Source organism: Trematomus bernacchii, unplaced genomic scaffold (assembly GCF_902827165.1).
Source record: "Trematomus bernacchii unplaced genomic scaffold, fTreBer1.1, whole genome shotgun sequence".
NCBI lineage: Eukaryota > Metazoa > Chordata > Actinopteri > Perciformes > Nototheniidae > Trematomus > Trematomus bernacchii.
In genome coordinates this window covers 1,196,770-1,217,269 of record NW_022987685.1, presented here as the reverse complement: position 1 = coordinate 1,217,269, position 20,500 = coordinate 1,196,770, and the positions used below count along the sequence as shown (strand labels likewise).

General features: G+C 42.1%; 2 protein-coding genes across 5 annotated transcripts in view; one reads left to right on the top strand and one right to left on the bottom strand.

Moving 5' to 3' along the window:
• The first annotated feature begins 2,777 nt into the window (after positions 1-2,777).
• cct7 (chaperonin containing TCP1, subunit 7 (eta)) lies at positions 2,778-7,220 on the top strand. The gene is made up of 12 exons (XM_034136590.1): positions 2,778-2,872; positions 3,911-3,994; positions 4,084-4,153; positions 4,240-4,346; positions 4,453-4,631; positions 4,750-4,921; positions 5,038-5,202; positions 5,307-5,495; positions 5,657-5,754; positions 5,879-6,011; positions 6,096-6,302; positions 6,404-7,220. Exons 1-12 carry the CDS (start codon positions 2,867-2,869, stop codon positions 6,635-6,637), a joined length of 1,644 nt encoding a protein of 547 aa, XP_033992481.1. The 5' UTR covers positions 2,778-2,866; the 3' UTR covers positions 6,638-7,220.
• The window catches only part of hspa12b (heat shock protein 12B), a 31,307-nt gene continuing 17,816 nt past the window's right edge, over positions 7,010-20,500 (bottom strand). For all 4 annotated transcript variants that reach the window (XM_034136585.1, XM_034136587.1, XM_034136588.1 and 1 more), the window contains 11 exons: positions 19,739-19,863; positions 19,468-19,654; positions 19,110-19,214; positions 18,799-18,915; positions 17,171-17,348; positions 14,654-14,740; positions 13,229-13,333; positions 10,240-10,498; positions 10,044-10,147; positions 8,932-9,122; positions 7,010-8,863 (listed from right to left, as the gene is read on the bottom strand). In XM_034136585.1, coding sequence (XP_033992476.1) covers positions 8,363-8,863; positions 8,932-9,122; positions 10,044-10,147; positions 10,240-10,498; positions 13,229-13,333; positions 14,654-14,740; positions 17,171-17,348; positions 18,799-18,915; positions 19,110-19,214; positions 19,468-19,654; positions 19,739-19,863 — 1,959 coding nt within the window. In that variant the 3' untranslated portion in view covers positions 7,010-8,362. The remainder of the gene's footprint in view (positions 8,864-8,931; positions 9,123-10,043; positions 10,148-10,239; positions 10,499-13,228; positions 13,334-14,653; positions 14,741-17,170; positions 17,349-18,798; positions 18,916-19,109; positions 19,215-19,467; positions 19,655-19,738; positions 19,864-20,500) is intronic.

Genomic DNA, 20,500 nt, shown 5'->3' with positions numbered 1-20,500 from the left:
CAATGCAAACTTACAGGTTGTGTACCCGAATCTTCCCCTGCTCCAAACGGTCCAAACAAACTAGGAATAGCATCGTCCTTCAGTTTCAAATGCTGTGCATATCCGGCCTCAAACTGGGCAATGTTTTGGAAGCTTTCGTCTGTGAAATGCCGCACACACAGTAACGTTCTTCGAACCTCTGAAAGAACAGTGTTAAAAAGAAATGTCAACCACTGACTTCGTCGTGGTTCTTCCGTCGGTAGGACAAACAGCTCAGATTTCTCCTCACATTTCAGGAAACAGGTCCTTGGCATTGGCATGACTGGATCAATTGTGAACTGAACCAGAGCTTCCAACAGTAAATGTTAGGCTGGCAGAGGGTGCGGCCAGCGCTGCTGGGTGTGGCCATAGCTCTTCCGGATTGGTCCATTTTGTTCCGGGTACCGCATGACATCATGCGGTACCCGGAAGAATCAAATGGGCAGTGACGTATCTCCAACGAGGCGTTTTGGGGAGGTATTTTCTGTGTTAGAGTTTTACTCGCTACAGGGTGTACTTTGAGGGTTTTGACTCTGCACACCGTTTACATGCATAAAAACCTTCATAACACACAAGGGGACGGGTAATAACCGGAAAAGCATGACATGGGCCCTTTAACATCCCGATAGCAATGAATATCTTAAGAAAAAAAAAATCCATTAAAAAATGTCATCTGTGGAAGCAGTAGTACTGTAAAAAGCACGACCAATCATTTTAGCCGGCCCGGCTAAAATAACTGGATGGCCTACCTGCCTGTCAGCCTTCCATCTGTGCACAAACTTATCTCGTGCCCTCATTGGTCATGTGCGCGTTCGTGTGTGTTGGAGGAGGGGCTCTGTAAGGAAGTGGCAGATTTTTTCCGGCTGTGTATTTTCAAATTCTAGCGCACTCGAGCTGGTTTCTCCAAAATTACCTACCCCACCTTTAAGCAAGAAAATCAGAGCTGATAAGTATATTTATGTTGTTGTTAAATGGCCTGTGTTATTATGAGGAACCTGTGCACCTTCCCTTGGAATATGCAAACAAAATCTACCTTTTGTGAACCTGAACAAAAGGAACAATCTTCGGACCTGATGAATTTCTTGAAGTGCTGTAGAACATCAATACCTGTCCTCCTTCCTACTTCCCCTTCTTTTAGGATCAAGGAGCGTGGGTACAGGTGGCCATGTTTGGGTGTCTGCTGGTGCATTTACATCATCCTGGCGATCTCTTCTATTGTTCAGCGCTCCATCTTCACCCTGTGCCTGGTGTTCCTCCCTACGTTCATCATAGACACCTTCTGCACCCTGTATGTTCTCAGAGAATTAAAAAAACCTTCCCCGGGGGACACTGAGGGGAAGGAGGAGAAGAAGAAGAAGAAGAAGAAAGGGGAAGAAGAGAGTAAGACTCAGAAATCCGGGGGTCAAGTTGTGAGGATGAAGGAGAGGGAAGAAGGAAGGGCGGAGGAAAAGGAAAAGGAAGTTGGAAGTAGCAAGCCGAGGGAAAAAGGAAAGATGAATTCCATGAAGAAGAAAGCCTTTGTGACCTTTGTCATCATCCAGGCCGTCCTCTCTCTCAACTACCTCCCCCTCATCATCACCATGACGATGGAGGGGAGGTTTTCAGCTGTTGTGATGAAGTGTCAGTACCGGGCCTCTGGTCTGGCTGCTGCCGCCAGCTGTAGCTACCTGCAGCCGCTGCTCTACCTGCACCGACTGGGCCGGCTGCCGTGCTCAGGAAACACCCGCTGAAACCCCCAATATTTCAACAGGGTTACCTTAAATGGTTACTTAATTCCCATCTCTGCTGTATAGAGGGATAACAACCATAAGCTTATACATTTCTAAAGCACATTCATATCGTTTGAAGGCAGCAGCAAAACATATTTTGTCTTTCATAAAAAAAATCTGAGGGTGGATTGCTTAACTTCCTTATTAGTACTTCTGTTTCCTCCTCCAAACCTGTAGCGGTGGTCAATCGCCATTTTGTAAAACTGACTATGCTGAGTAGATTAATACTTCATATAATACCAATTCATAAGAATCCTAACAACCACTCCAAGCACAACATTTCTTGTATTTGGTTATACTGGAAAATGTATTTTTAACTCTGAATAAAAAAACATCTAGTTGTAACTCTCCTGACTGCGGTGTTTTCTCTATGATATGGACAGAAAAAAAGACAACTGCATTATTGTTTTATAAAATGCAAAATTCCAGAGCAATTTCCATCCCAGTATGCAAAGAAACAGCTTGCATGCTCAATATGATGTGTTAACGTATGGTGACATGAAAATGAACTCACCTGATCTCTTTGCAGGTTTGTGTGTTGATGAAAGTTTTCCATGCAGGTGTCTTTAGGAGACTTTGCCTAATATGATAAAACCTGCCATGAATAAAAAGAAAATTACATTTGAGTATAGTTTGTCTAACACTTAAGACAAAAAAACGAAATCCTTTGGTATTAAATAAATAAAAACAGACAGACATATAAATACACATTTAAATAATATATATATATATGTTTTAATTCAGTACAAATGTAATAATAATGTAAGAGATTTTAATGAATAATCTGCACATACCTATTTGTGTCATAGTGTGATATTATATGTTTGTACACAATGTATTCATATGATTGTTTTTTCAAAAGGTCATCTGTGTGCATTACTATATTAAACACTTCATATTATTGTTTTTACACTAACAGCATTTGCATTTGTTTATCAATAAATCTGTATTTAGGTACAATTCATACAATTAGAACAATCGTTGCAGCATGTTCTTGAACGCAGCACCGACTGCTTTTTGTGTCGAACAGCATTCTGGGAAGGGACGCCGGTCGAAAGCTTCTCGAAGGAACTGCAAAGATGATGGTGAGTGAGTTAGCATTCATGCCCGAAATCAAATGTTTAATCCGTGTCCATCCTTCAGTTTCTCAGCGGGCATCTGCATCTAGATAACTCATCATTTATGTGGCATCCTTTTGTCGGCCTAAAGAAACAACGATTTATTGGAAAATGATTGTAAAACGGCTTTATTTTTAGCCAGACTGTTAGCCTCGTATGCTACCAATGGGCGTTTACGAAGCTAACGGTGATGCTATTGAATAAAATATATAGTACGCTCAGCTGGTTACCTTTTGGTCTCTTCATTTAATTTAAGTATATGTCTGTATATAAGTTTTGTTACCACCTTTGAAATGGTCATTGTTAGTCTGGTTATTGTCATGTTATCTGCTGTGTGTTAAGCTTCTTTGTATGAATGGCTGCATAGGAAGTTAACGGAAGAGCCTATTAAATTAAGTTAAATCTATTGCTGGTTTTGTTAGTGCTATTGGTCAAGTAGCATTCGTATGTGTCTGTATATTTATGAGACATAGCTGTCTGAAAGAGAATGACGCAGAGCAACAAAGACAAGTGACTCTTTTGCTAAGTCATTTGCTAATTCCTGCTAGCTAATGAACAGAAAACAGTATATAAAGTGTGTTGAATGTGTTTTTGTTTTTTTACATGTAACGTAAGTCTGCTACAATGAGCATTATTATTAGCAGACTATATGAAACAGAAAACATGTGCAGACTTCAGGCTTTTGACAGTGTCGCACATCATGTGTGTGTAACAAAAGCATCACACCCTGCAGCTACAAGAAGCAGCCACAGCCTGTGTGTTACCACTTTAGGTTATTGCCTTAAATGGTAAAGCAATACAACTTCTAGACTGTTTTTACCCAAGCTGAGTGACAATACCATAGTAATGTCAAATATTTTTGGGATAAGGAAAGTTCCAATGCTTATTAATAATGTGAAACATGCTGCACTTTTTACACATGGCATAATTATGCATTTAATTATTATTATTTTAAACACCAACCACGCTTTCTTCTCCATTCCTTTTATCCCTTTCTCTCTCCAGCCCACACCAGTTATCCTGCTGAAGGAGGGGACAGACACGTCTCAGGGCGTTCCCCAGCTCGTCAGCAACATCAATGCCTGCCAGGTCAGCAAAACTTTAATTTCCCCCCCTGTATTTGTTTTCTTACCCTTTTTGAATTGGTCAGTCTAAATACACCTGTTGTGTCTCTCCAGGTTATTGCTGAGGCTGTCCGGACCACCCTTGGTCCAAGGGGCATGGACAAACTGATGGTGGATGGCAGAGGTGAGGAGAAATGGGAAGACAAGGATGGAGGAATGGATTAAGTGATGAGTTTACTCTTACTGAAAATGTGTGATTGTGTTTTTCAGGTAAGGCCACCATCTCCAATGATGGAGCCACCATCCTGAAACTGCTGGATGTGGTTCACCCTGCAGCCAAGACCCTGGTGGACATCGCCCGCTCCCAGGATGCTGAGGTGAGAAGTGTTTAAGCATGGATTATGTTGAGGCAACTGGTTACTTAGATTTGTTTTAGCCACATCCTCAAATAGTTCTTAATAATGTTCTTCATTACCATTTTAGGTTGGTGATGGCACCACCTCTGTTACCCTCCTGGCTGCTGAGTTCCTGAAGCAGCTCAAGCCGTACGTGGAGGAGGGTCTCCACCCTCAGACCATCATCAGAGCCTTCCGCACCGCCACCCACCTCGCTGTCAGCAAGATCAAGGAGATCGCCGTGCCTGTGAAGAAAGGCGACAAGCAGTAAGTGCTCACTTTAACCAACAGGTTCTTCACAAGACATGGTTGGAGTTAAATAGAACTTTTAAAATCTTATTTTGTACTTTTGCAATGAACTTTCCCATCCCATCTTTCCTCTCAGAGAGATGAGGCAGCTGCTGGAGAAGTGTGCAGCCACCGCCCTGAACTCCAAGCTCATTGCCGGTCAGAAGGATTTCTTCTCCAAAATGGTGGTGGATGCCGTCATGTCTCTGGACGTGCTGCTGCCTATCAAGTTGATCGGTATCAAGAAGGTCCCTGGAGGAGCCCTTGAGGTTTGTACCTTTTTTATATTATTTTGTTCAAACACCAAAGTGAACAAAGGGTTTTAATATTTTAGTTTGACTTTGAAACTTATTTCCTCATTTCATATTTTTTTTATTTTCTACAGGATTCCCATATGATCTCTGGAGTTGCGTTCAAGAAGACTTTCTCCTACGCCGGGTTTGAGATGCAGCCTAAACGTTATGACAACCCAAGGATTGCTTTGCTCAACGTGGAGCTGGAGCTGAAGGCTGAGAAGGATAACGCAGAGATTCGCGTCAAAAATGTTGAGGTATGAAGACTAAAACATAACACAACATAATGATTGAGAGTAATAAGTGCCCAGAAATGTTGTTAATCTCTCCCCTTTTTTTGTTACCTCCCACCTTCCTGCAGGAGTATCAAGCCATCGTGGACGCCGAGTGGACCATCCTGTACGACAAACTGGAGAAGATCCATCTGTCAGGAGCCAAGGTGGTTCTGTCCAAGCTGCCCATCGGTGATGTGGCCACGCAGTACTTCGCTGACAGAGACCTGTTCTGTGCCGGCAGGGTGCAGGAGGAGGACATGAAGAGGACCATGATGGTAGGAAACAGACAGAAACTATACAACATTAAAATGATTAACATTGATTAAAGTAACTCTATTCTATAGAGGAATGTTAAATTCATTAGTGGCCACTTGTGTGTTTGAAACCTCAATTATGTTTGAAGTAGCTTTAAGACTGTGTGTCATGTGTCTTCCAGGCGTGCGGCGGCTCCATCCAGACGTCGGTGACGGCCCTGACAGACAACGTCCTGGGACTGTGTGAACACTTTGAGGAGGTCCAGGTTGGAGGAGACAGGTAAGAAGGTTAAAGGCACAAGTTAAAAGCTTTTGTCTGTCTTCTTCTGGGTATTACTCTTTAGAATAAATAAAGCTCTATTATTCTCTACGACCGCTCACACCCATCCTGTCTGTGTTTGCAGGTATAACTTCCTTAAGGGCTGCCCCAAGGCGAAGACCTGCACCATCATCCTGAGGGGTGGAGCGGAGCAGTTCACAGAGGAGACGGAGCGATCACTGCACGACGCCATCATGATCGTACGCAGAGCCATCAAGGTCAGTACACGCATGGGATTGTTACGGAGAACCGGTCCTTGTACTCTTACTGCAATTATCTGACCCTCCTTCACCTGTTTTCAGAATGACTCAGTTGTAGCAGGTGGAGGGGCCATAGAGATGGAGCTGTCCAAGTACCTGAGGGATTATTCCAGGACCATCCCTGGAAAACAGCAGCTGCTGATCGGAGCGTACGCCAAGGCCCTGGAGATCATCCCCAGACAGCTGTGTGACAACGCTGGCTTTGACGCCACCAACATCCTGAACAAACTGCGCGCCAAACACGCACAGGTAGGAAGTCAAACATGCTAGTCCTACATCAGACTTCCAATAAGGATTTGGGATAGGCACAGAACATTTATTAAACTCTTCTTGACTTTGTCTCCCTGCAGGGCGGTATGTGGTACGGTGTAGATATCAACAACGAGGATATTGCAGATAACTACATCGCCTGCGTCTGGGAGCCCTCCATCGTGAGGATCAACGCTCTGACAGCAGCATCAGAGGCAGCCTGTCTCATCCTGTCTGTGGACGAGACCATCAAGAACCCCCGCAGCAGCATGGACGGACCACCAGGGGGCGGCAGGGGCCGCGGCCGCGGCATGGGCAGACCCCATGCTCACTGAGAGACGCAGGAACGGAAGCCCATTTCTAAACTGGAATTACAACCCAAATGCAGATAGAGGACGGTGTTCATGTTTGATCTGCATTTAGATTGTAATTGTAGTTTAACATTTGGCGTTTAAACAGCCGTACACACATTGCATTTGGCAGGTGTAGTGAAACAAAAAAGGGGAAGCAATTTCAAGATGGATTGTTAGAGTTTTGTCAAAGATGGCTGACGTCTGTGTTTTTCTTTGTCACCTGTAGTTTTTTCTTACTGAAGCTTTCACTAGGTCACGTCTGTTTAACATTTCAAGCACTGTATCTTTCCATGTGTAGCCATTTTGCTGAAAAAGTGATGAGGCAATACAAGAATGAAAGTAGTTCCCCCCTTGGTTTGATGAAACACTCCTGTCCCCTCAAAGTGAGCTCTCCTCTGAAGCAGCTGTTCCATCAGCTCTAATCTGCGCTTGTGTTACCTGACAAACTGATGTGTAACATGGGAAGTAAAGCACTGATGTTAAAGAGTTCTGAACCATTCATTGTTTAGGCTGTGAAACTATTTATTGGACCATTCTTATCAATAAATGCACAGCTGAAATCATACTGCTGACTTGTGTCTGTTATTTTTAACAAATGTTCAAGGGTGGGGACAGAACATTAAGGTATTTTACTGTGGGGAAAATTAGTAAAAAGTGTTTTATTGTAAAATGTAGGGCCATGGATTAATCATTGGGACAATAACAGGATTGTGCTTTACAACCTGCACAATTTGGAAGGAAATGAACTGCAAAAAAATGAGGTTACGTCTCATGTTGAACATAGTACACTGGTTCATAATCTTACTTTACATGCATACGAATACAGTTTATTACAGCATAAAGATATACATTTAATGTGGCACAGCATGCTCAAGGCTAAAGCCCCCAAAGGAGCAGACTTATATTTTAAAGACAAGTTTACTCAAGTAATGTGATGTGAAAAATGTCTAACACTAAATACACCTGAATAGTGATGTAAGGTTTAAGTAACTTGCACATCTTGCAATAATGCCACAGTCCTTCCTTTTAAAGGGTCCTTAGTTTCTACTTCAATGATTTTTAGCTTGTAGTTCAGTCTTTCACCACTAGGTCACGCTCAACCACAGTCACATCAGGAACAAAGCTGCAGTCCAGGTAGATGTAGTCAATAGCTCATATATGGACAGAAAAATATGAATGAATGAGGTATCGGACCCTTTTGAAATCCCTGTGTGATTCATTATATGAGGGGAAAAGGAAACAGTCTTCCTATTAAAGAATGAACGTGAGTGAGTCTCTCTCTAGGTAGTATAATACGGACAGGTTGATTTATTAGAAGGTATCTGTTTATTGGAGAAGGGATGTGTACTGCTCCAGCTTCCATTATGGTTTTACAGAGGTCATACAAAAGGAAAGGGGCAGGAAATGCGTGTGACAGCATTATAAGGTGACTGAAGACAGTAGATACTGTCTTCTTCTCTTGTTAATAAAGGGTGCCCTTACTGCCCTACCCTCCAGTTGAGGAGATGCTGAGTAAAAAAAAAAAGTTTGAATACATTTTTATTCTCTACTCTAATGAGTAAATGTAAAGCCTAAATGTCTGAATCACAGGATGTAAGTCTTAGAAGTCCAAAAAAACCTGTCTCCCACTCCCAAAGTACCGCTTATTATTCTACAATTATCATCCCAAGAATCCGTTTTTTCCTGTTCTCCACTTCCTGCTCCTCCTCAATTAGCCAGGAAGTCTATGGAAGCCCGGACGGAGCGGTTAGACATGACGTCAACCGCTGTGACTTTGATCTCCGTGTCTCCAAACTGCATGGTGGCTCTGATCTCTCTCCTCTCCGGTCCTGCTCCTCCTGCTCCTCCTGCTCCTCCTCCTCCGCCTGCTCCTCCCACTGCTCCCGGTAGCGGTAGCGGCTCCGGTAGGTCTAAAGTAATCGTCCCGCACTTCCTGACCCCGGGGTCTGAGATGTAGGTGACGTCCTCCGAGGGGCTGCAGTAGATGTTGATGATGATCTTGCGCTGCCCCAGACGAGCGGGGGTGTAGCTCCGCTTCACGACCTCGCCCAGAGCCACCGATTGGTCCACGCAGACGAAGCGGTCCAGGATGTCGGTGCACCACTCACGGCCGTCCTTGATGAGGAGTTTGTCCCGAGGGTGGCGCCCCTCCACGAAGCGGTTCAGGACGCCAACGCCGTAGATGAGGGGGCAGCGGCGCACTCTGACCTGAGAGACAGATTCTGTTAGAACTTGTCAAAGACCTCCATCACTAAAACCTGCTCCTGATTACTCACCACGGTGGGATCCAGCCCAAAGAGCACGGCCCCCTTCAGAATGGTCAGTCCCACGTCATGGGGGATGATGATGCGACACGTCCGCCCCACTGCTCTCTGGACAGCTTTCTGCAGCATGGGCGACTCGGCAAAACCACCGACCAGGAAGAGGAAACGCACGCCTTGCAACTCGGGCTTTGCCACCAGCTCCTCTGTCAGGGGAGGGAAATGGGAAAAAGCCTTTAGAATTATTTCACTTCATTCATCCACTTCCGTTAACTTCCTACACTTTACTAGCAATGATCTCCACGTGAAATCTGATGCGACCAATAAGCCCAACCTGGGATAAACGAACAGGCTGCTACACAGTCGCTGATTTTGAAGTGCTTTATGTTAACCCCTGTTTAAGCTGGGTTCTCCCCGTTCTTAAATCACAAATCCATCCAAGAAAAAGTCTCTTTAACTGGCTTTGGTTGATGCCAGTGTACGCAACTCATTCCGCTCAATTAGTGCAACGCATTCACAGATGGAAAAATCATGTCGACAGATTATACTCGATAATATTAGCTGCTTTGGATGTAACAAATGGTCAACAGTTGTCTTCATTTCAGATTTATTTTGACAAAAAACAACATATGGTTGCTCTCATTTGCTTTTTCCCCATTTACACATGTTTTTTTTCCACGTAAATAGGCCGTTACCAGATCTGGTGCAGGACTCTGGAAGTTAGAATGGGTTGTATTATTTTTTTAACAATTTGACACATCCACTCTTCGTCTTATGTTGATCCAACAAAAGCCAGCAGAGCTAAATGCTTTGTACCACTGGAATGCGACTGATTAAAAACAGACACTCAAGTTTTTTAAGAATGAACAAGGCTGGAAAACAAACAGTAAGGTCACTAGCACCTAGAATAAGGATACAAAGAAAGCCCTTGGGCCTATAGTTTGCTCTGAGCGTGGACTATTTGCCTTTTTACGGTTTAGATTGGCGCTGCCCTGAATTAGCTCACCAGTTTGGGCAACTCATCCTGTAAAGTCAGAGGTTTGGGCAACTCATCCTGTAAAGTCAGAGGTTTGGGCTAGTCAAAACAAATCTGCTCTGCTCTGATCTCGTGTCTTTGTGCTTCTCACCGATGTGTTTGACTATATTGCTGATGGTGGGCTGGAAGAGCTCGTTCATGGCTTCCTGCGTGAGCCGCAGCATCCCCTGGGACGACCACTTCACGATGTTCATACTGAGGAGAAAGTCTTTAATGTCACACATAAATCCATCCATTGTTTAATCAAACACACACACACACCCCCCCTTCTCCCAGTCCCCGCTCACTTGCTCTTCCTCAGGGCGGCCTCCACACTCTGCCCTCGTTGTCTCTTGTAGAAGTCGATGAAAGAGAAGGGCAGGGAGATGTTGAGGGCGTTGGCTCTGCCCGGCGCCGCAGTCCGTTTCCTCGCCTCGAACGCGATGGTGAGGTCCACCCAGGCCGCCGGACGCTTGGCCTTGAAGCTCTTGATGAAGTCCTCACCGAAGATCTGACACAGCATGGCTTCAAAGGCCAGGTCCACTCCGACCGCACCGTACGGACCGCCTGGAAGAAAAGAGACTTTATTTAATTTGAAAGTTAACCAAGGATCGCAAACCTTTTCTTTTACATTGCTGATGTACTTAATTTCTTATTTTCTTATTCTATATTTATTTATCTATTTATTTGATTGTATGCCATGTCTTGTAATGTCAGTGCCAGGACCCTGAGGGAGATGGATTTGTTGATGAAGTGTGCCGCCAGTATTTCACTGTTCTATGTGAAGAATTCTAACCAAATTTGAATTACAAAAAAAAAAGATTTAAAGATTCAAATTCAAAGGTTTCATTGTTATATACACAGTAGCTACATTGTAATTATAGCAATGAAGATCTCCTTTAACAATCCAACATAAACATATATGGGCCATTCTACCGAATTGGACCAAAGCCAGGTTGGAAATGTTTTGAAATGTTGTATGTTTTTTTCCCAAAACTTTATCCATATATATTTTGTACCATATCTAAATTACACATATCTAGTAAAAGAACCGTACATTTTTATATCATATTTTCAGACTGTATTGGAATGTTCTTCCTCTACCAAAAATGGTCACTACCGAAACATAGTACATACACTGCAGTAAAACAGTATTATATTAACCTGTTAAGATTGTTTTACCTTCCCTTCTCTAAATAGTATTTTAACAAATATTTCTTGAGGGTTTTCACAATTAAATGAATAAAAGTGCATTTTTAATCAAATTTCAAAGTTCAATTTATACAATTCCTAAAAATCATAATGCAAACTTTCTTTGTAAAATGCATAATACTGATCATATTGAATCCAGAGTTGATGATTGTTGAAATTGAACATACATTAAACCAATCAGTATCATATCATTTTAGTTGATAAGTCAATATACTTAATTTTTTACAAAACATCCAGTGTTTCGGTAGTGACCACAGTATTTTGTTCTCAAGGTTGTATCATATTCCCTCAACCTTATTGCTTAATCTTAACTCATAACATGCCTTATGTTGAAGTGTGAATGTTTGAAGCTACTGACCCAGAATCAGCACTTTAGTAACAGGCTGAAATAGAGGGGGATGAGGCTAGAATGCATGATCTGTTTGGTATTTTGAGCAAAACACTTCATAGACATGTTTTTTATATATCTTAGACCTATAATATATGCCTAACAATAGTATAATAGGAGACCTTTAAAGTAACACACTGATTTTCAGACTTTAAAACACATTTATTTCAAAATGGTGGGATTTACCTGCTTACCATTCCATTTTGTCACTACCGAAACGATCATGTCAATTACCGAAACGTAACCATATGTTTCGGTAGTGACTGTTTCGGTAGTGACTGTTTCGGTAGTGACGATTCTAGCTAAAATTGAGCATAACTAAAGAATGCTAGCAAGTACATATAGCATACACGTTTTTGAAGAGGTTTACACACATAAAAACATAATACTTTGCATAAAACTCAGAAAAAGTTTACTTAATTGAAGATAATGTAGTGACAATTCTTAAGGTTACAAGCCGATTTTCAGATTTTGGAACAGATTTATATCAAAAGTATGGGATATAGCTACTTGCCATTCAGCCATGAGGGACAGGGATGCAGTGTCACTGCCTAGTCAAAAATGCAGTGGTGTGGCTAAAAACCAGGCTCAGCCATTGGACTAAAACCCCTTGTGTTTCGGTAGTGACATGAAAACTGGGGACATGATCTTTTGAGTATAGTTTTTTTATTAAAAAAAAGATACCCAGAATAAATCTAAATATTCCAACTTCTGTTTGAATGTAACCATAAAGATCTTCTAAATACACCATTGAACAAAATAAAAAAATATATTTTAAGTGTTATTTAAAGAAATTGAAATTTAGATGTCAGGGTTGGGGACAGCTACTTCCCAATAGAAAGTACCCTATACATGATGTTTTTGTATATATTAAGCTTATCACTATCTAATTTAATGCCTTGTGTTTAAATAGACCATAACATATTCTTAGTAAATATCTATGTCTGAATACTTAATTGTTTTGTTAAATACTGTAGTTTTTCTTGTCGTGGGACCGCACTTTGTACTAATTCGGCCCCATATAAGACGTAACAATAAAAGTAGTGCAATAAGAAACAGAATAGAAATAAAACAATGCAAGATAATGTTGCAAGTGACCAATGTGCAAGTAATGCACATTGGTCACATATACATGTAAAATAGATGAAGATAAGCTAAAAACTGAATGTAAAATGAAACACTGTACAGGGGACTAAAATACTGCTTTCTGTAGTCATAAATAAATATGTGACATTGCAAACAGATGCTTAAAGGTAGGGTAGGTACGTTTGAGAAACCGGCTCGAGATCGCTAGAATTTGAAAATACACAACCGGAGAGAATCTGCCACTTCCTTACAGAGCCCCTCCTCCAACACACACGAACGCGCACATGACCAATGAGGGCACGAGATAAGTTTGTGCACAGATGGAAGGCTGACAGGCAGGTAGGCCATCCAGTTATTTTAGCCGGGCCGGCTAAAATGATTGGTCGTACTTTCTACAGTATTACGGCTTCCACAGATGAAATTTTTGTATGGATTTTTTGTCAAAGCACTTAAGATATTCATTGCTATCGGGATGTTAAGAGCATTCCATGGAATATAACAAAAAGTGTATCTCGAGCCGGTTTCTCAAACTTACCTACCCCACCTTTAAGCTTATGAAGGCACTAAATCATAGGAAGTTCTGTGTGTGTTTTAGCAGATTGTGAAAGTACCTGAAGCCTTGTAGAGCTCTTTGAGTGTTCCCTGTGGCTGCTCGATCTGATGCACCGTCAGGTCCACTGTCCCTCCTCCACAGTCTGCAACGATATACCTGTCCCCTGCAAGAGAGAGCACACACACACACCATTAATAACTGCAGTGATCATTCCACTCCATAAGTTGTAGAAGGAAACAGTGGATGATAGTGTGTCTTCTTTTTTGTGGAATGTCTTAATGTGTGTGTGTTTCCCCTGAAACTCTTCAACCAGCAGACCATCAAACATAAACAATCTCCAGGCTGTGATTGCTGCCCTCTGCTCTTGTGTGTTTACAATCTGCTCAGCGATAACAGCCGGTTTTGACTTAGTTACCCTGAGTTTAGATGAAGCCCTCCTTGAAACGTATGAGTGAGTGAGAAAAAGAGAAGCTACACAAAAAGAATAATAAATGGAGGATGAGAGAAGAAAATGTGAAAGAAGGAGGCGAATAAAACTGGCTTCTACTCGTTTGGTTTATTTACAGTGCAGATGCAGAGTCCCATGGGCTGGGTCCTTCCTGTGGGTGTGTGTGTGGGATTGTGTGTGTGTGTGTGTGTGTGTGTGGGGACAGGAAAGGGAGCAGAAAGGGTCAGCAGGGGCGCGTGGCTCCTCAGATTGTTGTCATGTGTAAAACTGGAGAACTAGATTTATTGGTCCTGTAGGATCATCTCAGGCAACACTGGACACTGTGGATTCACACGTTGTGGTTCTGCGTGGAAGTCAAGTACTTAAGTGCAATTTTGAGGTACTTGACCCGAGTATTTTTGTTTTCATGCTACTCTATAATACAACTCCATTACATTTCAGAGGGATACTGTACTTATTGCACTACATTAACCTGACAGCTTTACGAAATGATGTTTTGTCTGTGAGTTTAACTTAATAATAATAGTGATTCCAACTTGTCATGTTTGAAGATTTGCTGATTCTCCTTTCATTTTTTTAATGTCTTTAATACATTTGTTACACTACTATTTATGGACTGTGTGTAACTTTTGGATCTGGTTACTTTTACTTTTAAATACTGACATACCTTCACCAAAGTACATTTTAAATGCGGGCTTTAACATAAGTAAAGGGTCTAAATATTTCCTGTTGTGTTTGCTAGTTTAGGGTGACCTTGATCCTTGGCCCTTATATTCATATTTTAATTGTATTCTTGAAAGGTTACAACTTTACATTTGTAATAACATTAATTAAGAACAGAGTAAATGCAGAATGAGATGACTTTAAGCAGGAAGGAAAGGTTACAAAGGATTTCTATAAATGAGTAAGTAGGTGGGTTTGCTTCTGCTGGGGTGAAAAGTCAAAATCATCAATATCTCCAACATGTGGGGTCTGACACACACTCCGACACACACACCCCCCCCCCCCCCCCCCCACACACACACACTCTCTCACCAGTCTGCAGCTCCGACCACAGTTCTCCGGTTCCACTCTCCACCAGGAAGATCCTGCTGTGTCTGGATCGCCTCAACTGCTCCCTCGCTGCAACAAACATAAAACATACTTCAGTTTTTTTATTTGGATAGGATGCTGCACATGCTCTTGTGTGAGATGATTTGGGTCAGCACATCAGTTCACATTGTTTTTTAGCTTCAGCAGGCAGCTGTTTTCAGCCATAAAGTTTGAAACCCCCTCTATGCTGTGCAGTTCTTCAGGGGCAAAGCAAGGATTTCTGGGTCCCTCAGGTTCGAAAATGAGTTATTGTCCCCCTGAAACAATGCTCTGGGCCCTTTTCAATTCAACAAGGTTTTGATGGACTCTATTCAGCTCTGGGACCCAAGGATCATTACCACCTTTCACCATGCCAACATCCAAACAGTCTGTCTGTATAAACAAACTAAGCTCGTGTTTAATGCCATAACATAAACTTTCAACCTAATGAGGATGAATGCTTTTAATCTATACAACATAAAGTATGTTTCACAACCCATGAGGTCATGACATTTACCCCAAATCTTTCACACTAAGTGAAACAAGAAAAACATACCAAAACCAGAGTCATAATGTTTTTGCATGACAGAAGCGATATGTTGGAAATGCTCTCACATTTCAGCTTTCTCCCCACTCTCGACATGCTAACCGTCTGACTGGCAGGTTATGAGTATGGATGGAGGCCAAGGAAAACAGAGCGCAGCTGACAGAAATACAAAACACCTGACAGCCTTTGACAGAGCAGATACACTTAATGGGCCTCCATACATGCAAGTAGACCCATAAAAAGACATCATGGATTTAAGATGAGCAACATCTAAAGATTAAGGGAGGATGTAGTAAGGAAAGGTCGTTTTTTTTTGTCTTTCAACAACTTGTACAGGGTTGTGGTGAAGCTGCGGCCCTGATGTAAACGTGTGTGAGTGAGTGTCAGTGTGTGTGATTTGTTTGACAGTCTGGAGTGAAGTGTTTGTATAATTTAGGTCGAAGTGGTTTTTACTGTTCCCTCAAACCCCATGTTTCTTCACTCCACGATCATTTGAATAAGAGAAAGGTATTCGAAAGAAAGACAGAAACAAAGAAACAAAACACAAGAAAGGAAAAGAAAGATTGAAGAGCAACATATTTTCCTGAAAGCAAATACTCGTACAATTGTTTTAAGGCTCTGGATCTAGGGGGTATGAAATATGTGCATGTGTGTGTATTTCTGTGTGTTCCTTTGTATGGGGTGATGAATGTAATGCAAGTCTGGAAACCATTTACATGAAACAGCAAAATAGAAAATGTGTGTGTGTGTGTGTGGTGTTCGGTTTCTGCAGAGTCTTTCCAAAGTGTAGGTCTTGGCAAAAAGGAAAAGTTAGAGGGGGAGGAAATGTTAGCAAGACAGAAGGAAAAGAAAGAAAAATGAATGTAGGGAAGGAGAGGGAGACTGACAGGCCGGGAGGGGGTGAGATCATAGTCTCACTGCACCTTGTTCCAATTACAATATCCTGTGTTTAGTGTGTGTGTGTGTGTGTGTGTGTGTGTGTGTGTGTGTGTGTGTGTGTGTGTGTGTGTGTGTGTGTGTGTGTGTGTGTGTGTGTGTGTGTGTGTGTGTGGGGCTGCATATGTATAAGTGGGCCTGTGCAGGGGATTTTGGACGGCATGTTGGTGTGCTGAATAATGCATCAGTGTCCTTTTTCTCAGCATGAAATCGCCCTTTGTTTCTTGGCTGCAAATTGGCAGCATTTTCGGGAAATTGAAAAGTTATTCACCCTTTCAAATACTATAGAGTTGCAAAGTGAAAAGAGTTTGTGGTTCTGGAAATTGTCTTTCCCTGAAACTGCAGAGAATAATCACCAAATTCCCCTCAGTTCTAAGGAGTGATTTAGCGTCTTTCAGTTCTTTGTTTTCTTAGTTTTCTGCTCGCAGCTTTACTGTTTTGGTTCACTCTTGCCACTTAAATCAGCATCAATTTCAGGCTTAATAGGAGACCTTATTTCGTTTTAACCAAAAACTCTGATAATCCTATTCTACGCAACCTGCTCGACCGAAAGCTAACAAGCAAGGAGCAGTTAGCATCTAATGAGCCAGGTGTTTCCCTCGAGAGAAGAGCTAAGAATAAGGATGAATCTTGGACTTGCATTATACGGAATGCAAGAAACCAAGCTTTAAAATAAATGCTAATGTTCCTCTGTATCTTCTAGATGTGCTAATAGGGAACAGTTTGTCTACATGCTCACAACAGCAACTTTATAACATGATAAAATGCCAATTTTGCGTTAAAGAAAAAAGTAACAAAATACTTTACACTGTGCTATCAGGAAAATAACACACACACACACACACACACACACACACACACACACACACACACACACACACACACACACACACACACACACACACACACACACACACACACACACACACACACACACACACACACACACACACACACACACACACACACACACACACACACACACACACACACACAACCTTGTCTGAAGCTAGATTCGAAGGGCCTGGAGTCTTCCAGGTCGAAGCCGTTTGTGATTGGCTGTAAGCTCAGGTCGAGCACCTGGTGGAGGCGGAGCTTGCGGCAGTAAATGGACGCGGCCTCCGGCTCCAGAGCGATGAGGAGCTGCTCCGGACAATCAGGAGACACCAGACCAGCCTACAGAGAGGGTGAGGAACATTACAAGTGTTATTACCCTGCAACATTATCCATTGTATTAAGACACTGAGGACATATTAGTATTGGTAACATATTGGTATTGGAAAAATAAGTTCTCAAACATCCTCATATAATGGTTTGTAGGATATTTTACAAAAGTTATTGTATTCTTCTTTGGCCTATGAATGTTCAGCAATACGAGTGATCAGTGTTCCCACAAAAGATTATGGTTCAGAAACTGCAACAAAATTAGAATCAGAATTACCAATACTTAAAAAAATCCCAGGGGAAATTGGTTAAAGTATATATAAATTACTCATGTAGGTTCAAGAAAGATCGTAGTTTGGGATTAATAAATATGTTGGAATTACTTGGTGAAATTTAGAACAAAAGGACTACTCAATCTTAAAATATTGTGGCAATATCAACATTACATTAGTTTATAACCTGGCCCCATTACTTGGCTAGGTTTAGCAAAATATTGTAGCTTAAATAGCTCAAATAAGTACGGAAGTGGTGTTGCTTGAGTACGGAAGATACATAACAAATAAGTAAATGTTGACTTTTGTTTTCACTCTGCACACAAACAGCGGTGTCTGTGTGAAAGTGTTTGTTTGACTCACCCATGCACCCTGACCCCTCCCTATGCAGACTTTTGCACAATAATCGTGCATTACTTTTGATAATTATAACAGCGTATGAGAACAACCTGTGCTTTTAGGTGTGTGTGTGTGTGCAGGGCGGGGGTCTGGACACCTCTTCCTGTGTTTGTATGCCGGTCTCCCTCATTGTTCGCTTGTGATGACATCATCGCCAGCAGGAAGCACACACACCCTGACAGCCGAGAGCCGGAGCCAGCATAGGGTGTATGTATATGTCAGTGTATATGCCAGCGTGCATGTGAAAGTGTGTGTCCATTAGACTATTTATGTATGTACCCCGGTGAATAAAGGGCAAAGGAGAAATAAAGGTGAACAAATGTGTGTGTGTGAAAAATTGAACATTTTACAGAGAGGGAATAAGGAATAAAGCATGATATTGAATGTAAAAGTAGTACAGTCATTTCCATGGACTGTTGCTAATTAATTAACAATCACACACATGAGTCAGTCCATTCTCATTGATGTGTATTGTGATAGGCCCCCTTGCATTCCTGTCCATGCACGCACACTTCCTACAAGTCATTGGGACAAATACAGTGCACTGAAGGAGGAGTGTGTGTGTTGGTGGGAAGCTATACAGGGAGGATAAAGGGAAAGTGCAGAGTGTGTGTGCATAGCAGGGGATCTTCCATGGGAACGTTAATTAAAGAGCCTTAATCTCATGCTGTTGTGTCACCAAATATTGAGATAGGTCAAATGTTTTTCTTTCACAGGACCTATATACATGTTTTTATGAGAATGGATGGATCAGGAGACATATTGGATGTAGAGACCCTCCTGGTTCCTACCAGGTATGCAGCCTCTCTCATGAACTGTTTGGCGGGTTGTCTCCACACAGCTGGGACGGTGATCACCCATCGGATGTCCTCTCCCTCCAGCACTGATGACGACTGGTCCTTCACCTCCTAAAACCAATCAAAGAAACATCGTCTTTGGTAAACACACTCAAAACTGAATTTAAGTTATGAGCTTCTGTCAAAGCAAAGCACTTGAGCTCATCTGTGGACCTTGTCTTTTAAACTACACATAAAAAACACATTTAAATACATCTATAAATATGAGGTTCCATACTGCAATTATATGGGGTTTCATAATGCACCTTTAGAGCATGTTCCCTGAAGAAGTGCAGGGCGTGAGCAAACACCTCGATGGCCCTGACCTTCCGCCCGCTGACCGCCTCCAGCTCCGTCTCCATGGTGAGGTCCTGCAGCAAACACAACCCCAACTGTTGAAAAACTGCTGCAAGAACAAGTCATCTATCTGATTCTTACAGTTCAAGAAAAGAAACTGCCCAATTGGAAGCTGCAGAGGCTAAGATCCTACACTTCCCACAATGCATCCTGGTCTGGATGTGTAAATTGAACCCTTTTGTTCTGGATAGTTTATGAAAATAGTTCTTCTGTCATTGCCACCCACATATTCCACCCATCTTCTCTGATTCTCCTGATGTCTCTTACACTTGTGCTGTGGATCTTCATCTTGAACTTATCGAAGTAGAGCCAGTGTCGAGCCTCCTCCGGGTCCAGGTCGTGGTAAAAGTCCCGGGCCGAAAACCCAAAACTGTGGAACTTCAATTCAGGAGTCAGAAGCAGACACGTTGGGCTCTTCTGATTGGCTACACCGGGGTCCCCTCCCTCCCAGCGCCTGCAGGGATCGGAGGAAAAAGATGTCAAGGGTAAGACAATAATAAAACTGAATTTATTCAAGGAAACAAAAACAGAGTCTTACTTCATCATGTGTATGGCCTCTGAGTCCTGAGTGAAGCTAAAGGCGTAGCCGCTGGAGGTCGTCCCAAAGTCTATCGCCACGACAACTGAGAAAGGACAGGACATCCGGGGTCTGACCTCCACCCTCTAAGAGAAAGACAAGGACATTTGTGTGACTATGAAAATTGGTACAGACATTCATATCTACCTCAGGAGAAATCAGTGAAAACTAGTATGATACAACCTTGGGTCGTAAGGCAAATTTGTTCCTTGAAAAAAAAACACAATTTTTCTTTCTCCTAATATTTAGCCTAAGTATTCATGCTGTAAAAATGTGGAACATAGTATAGTCTACCTGCTAAACATTAGCATGTTAGCATGTTCTCTTGTTTAAGGTTCAACACTAAAAGGAAGAAATCCTCATAGTCTGCTACAAATATCACAGTCTATGATCTAATGCAGGCAATCATTTCTGTCTGGAGAGGAAGCACGGGTGGAATTTAAAACACATGCTTCTCACATTTCAGAGATAAATTGTTTTGAAGAGTGGAAATTAGCAGGTTGGCTTAGAAATCTGTTGTTTTTCAAGGACTTCCCTTCATTCCTCTCCTCTCCTTTAGGGAAGATATTGTGTTTTTATAGGGTACTCGCTTTAGTTCTACACCTCACTTTAAACTCGGAGTGAAAGTGTTATTATAAACCACTAATAACAGTGAGAAGTGGGTGTGGGTTTACAGGCCGTGTTTAAAAGCTCTATATAAAGAACGTAAGGGAATGGGTGTGT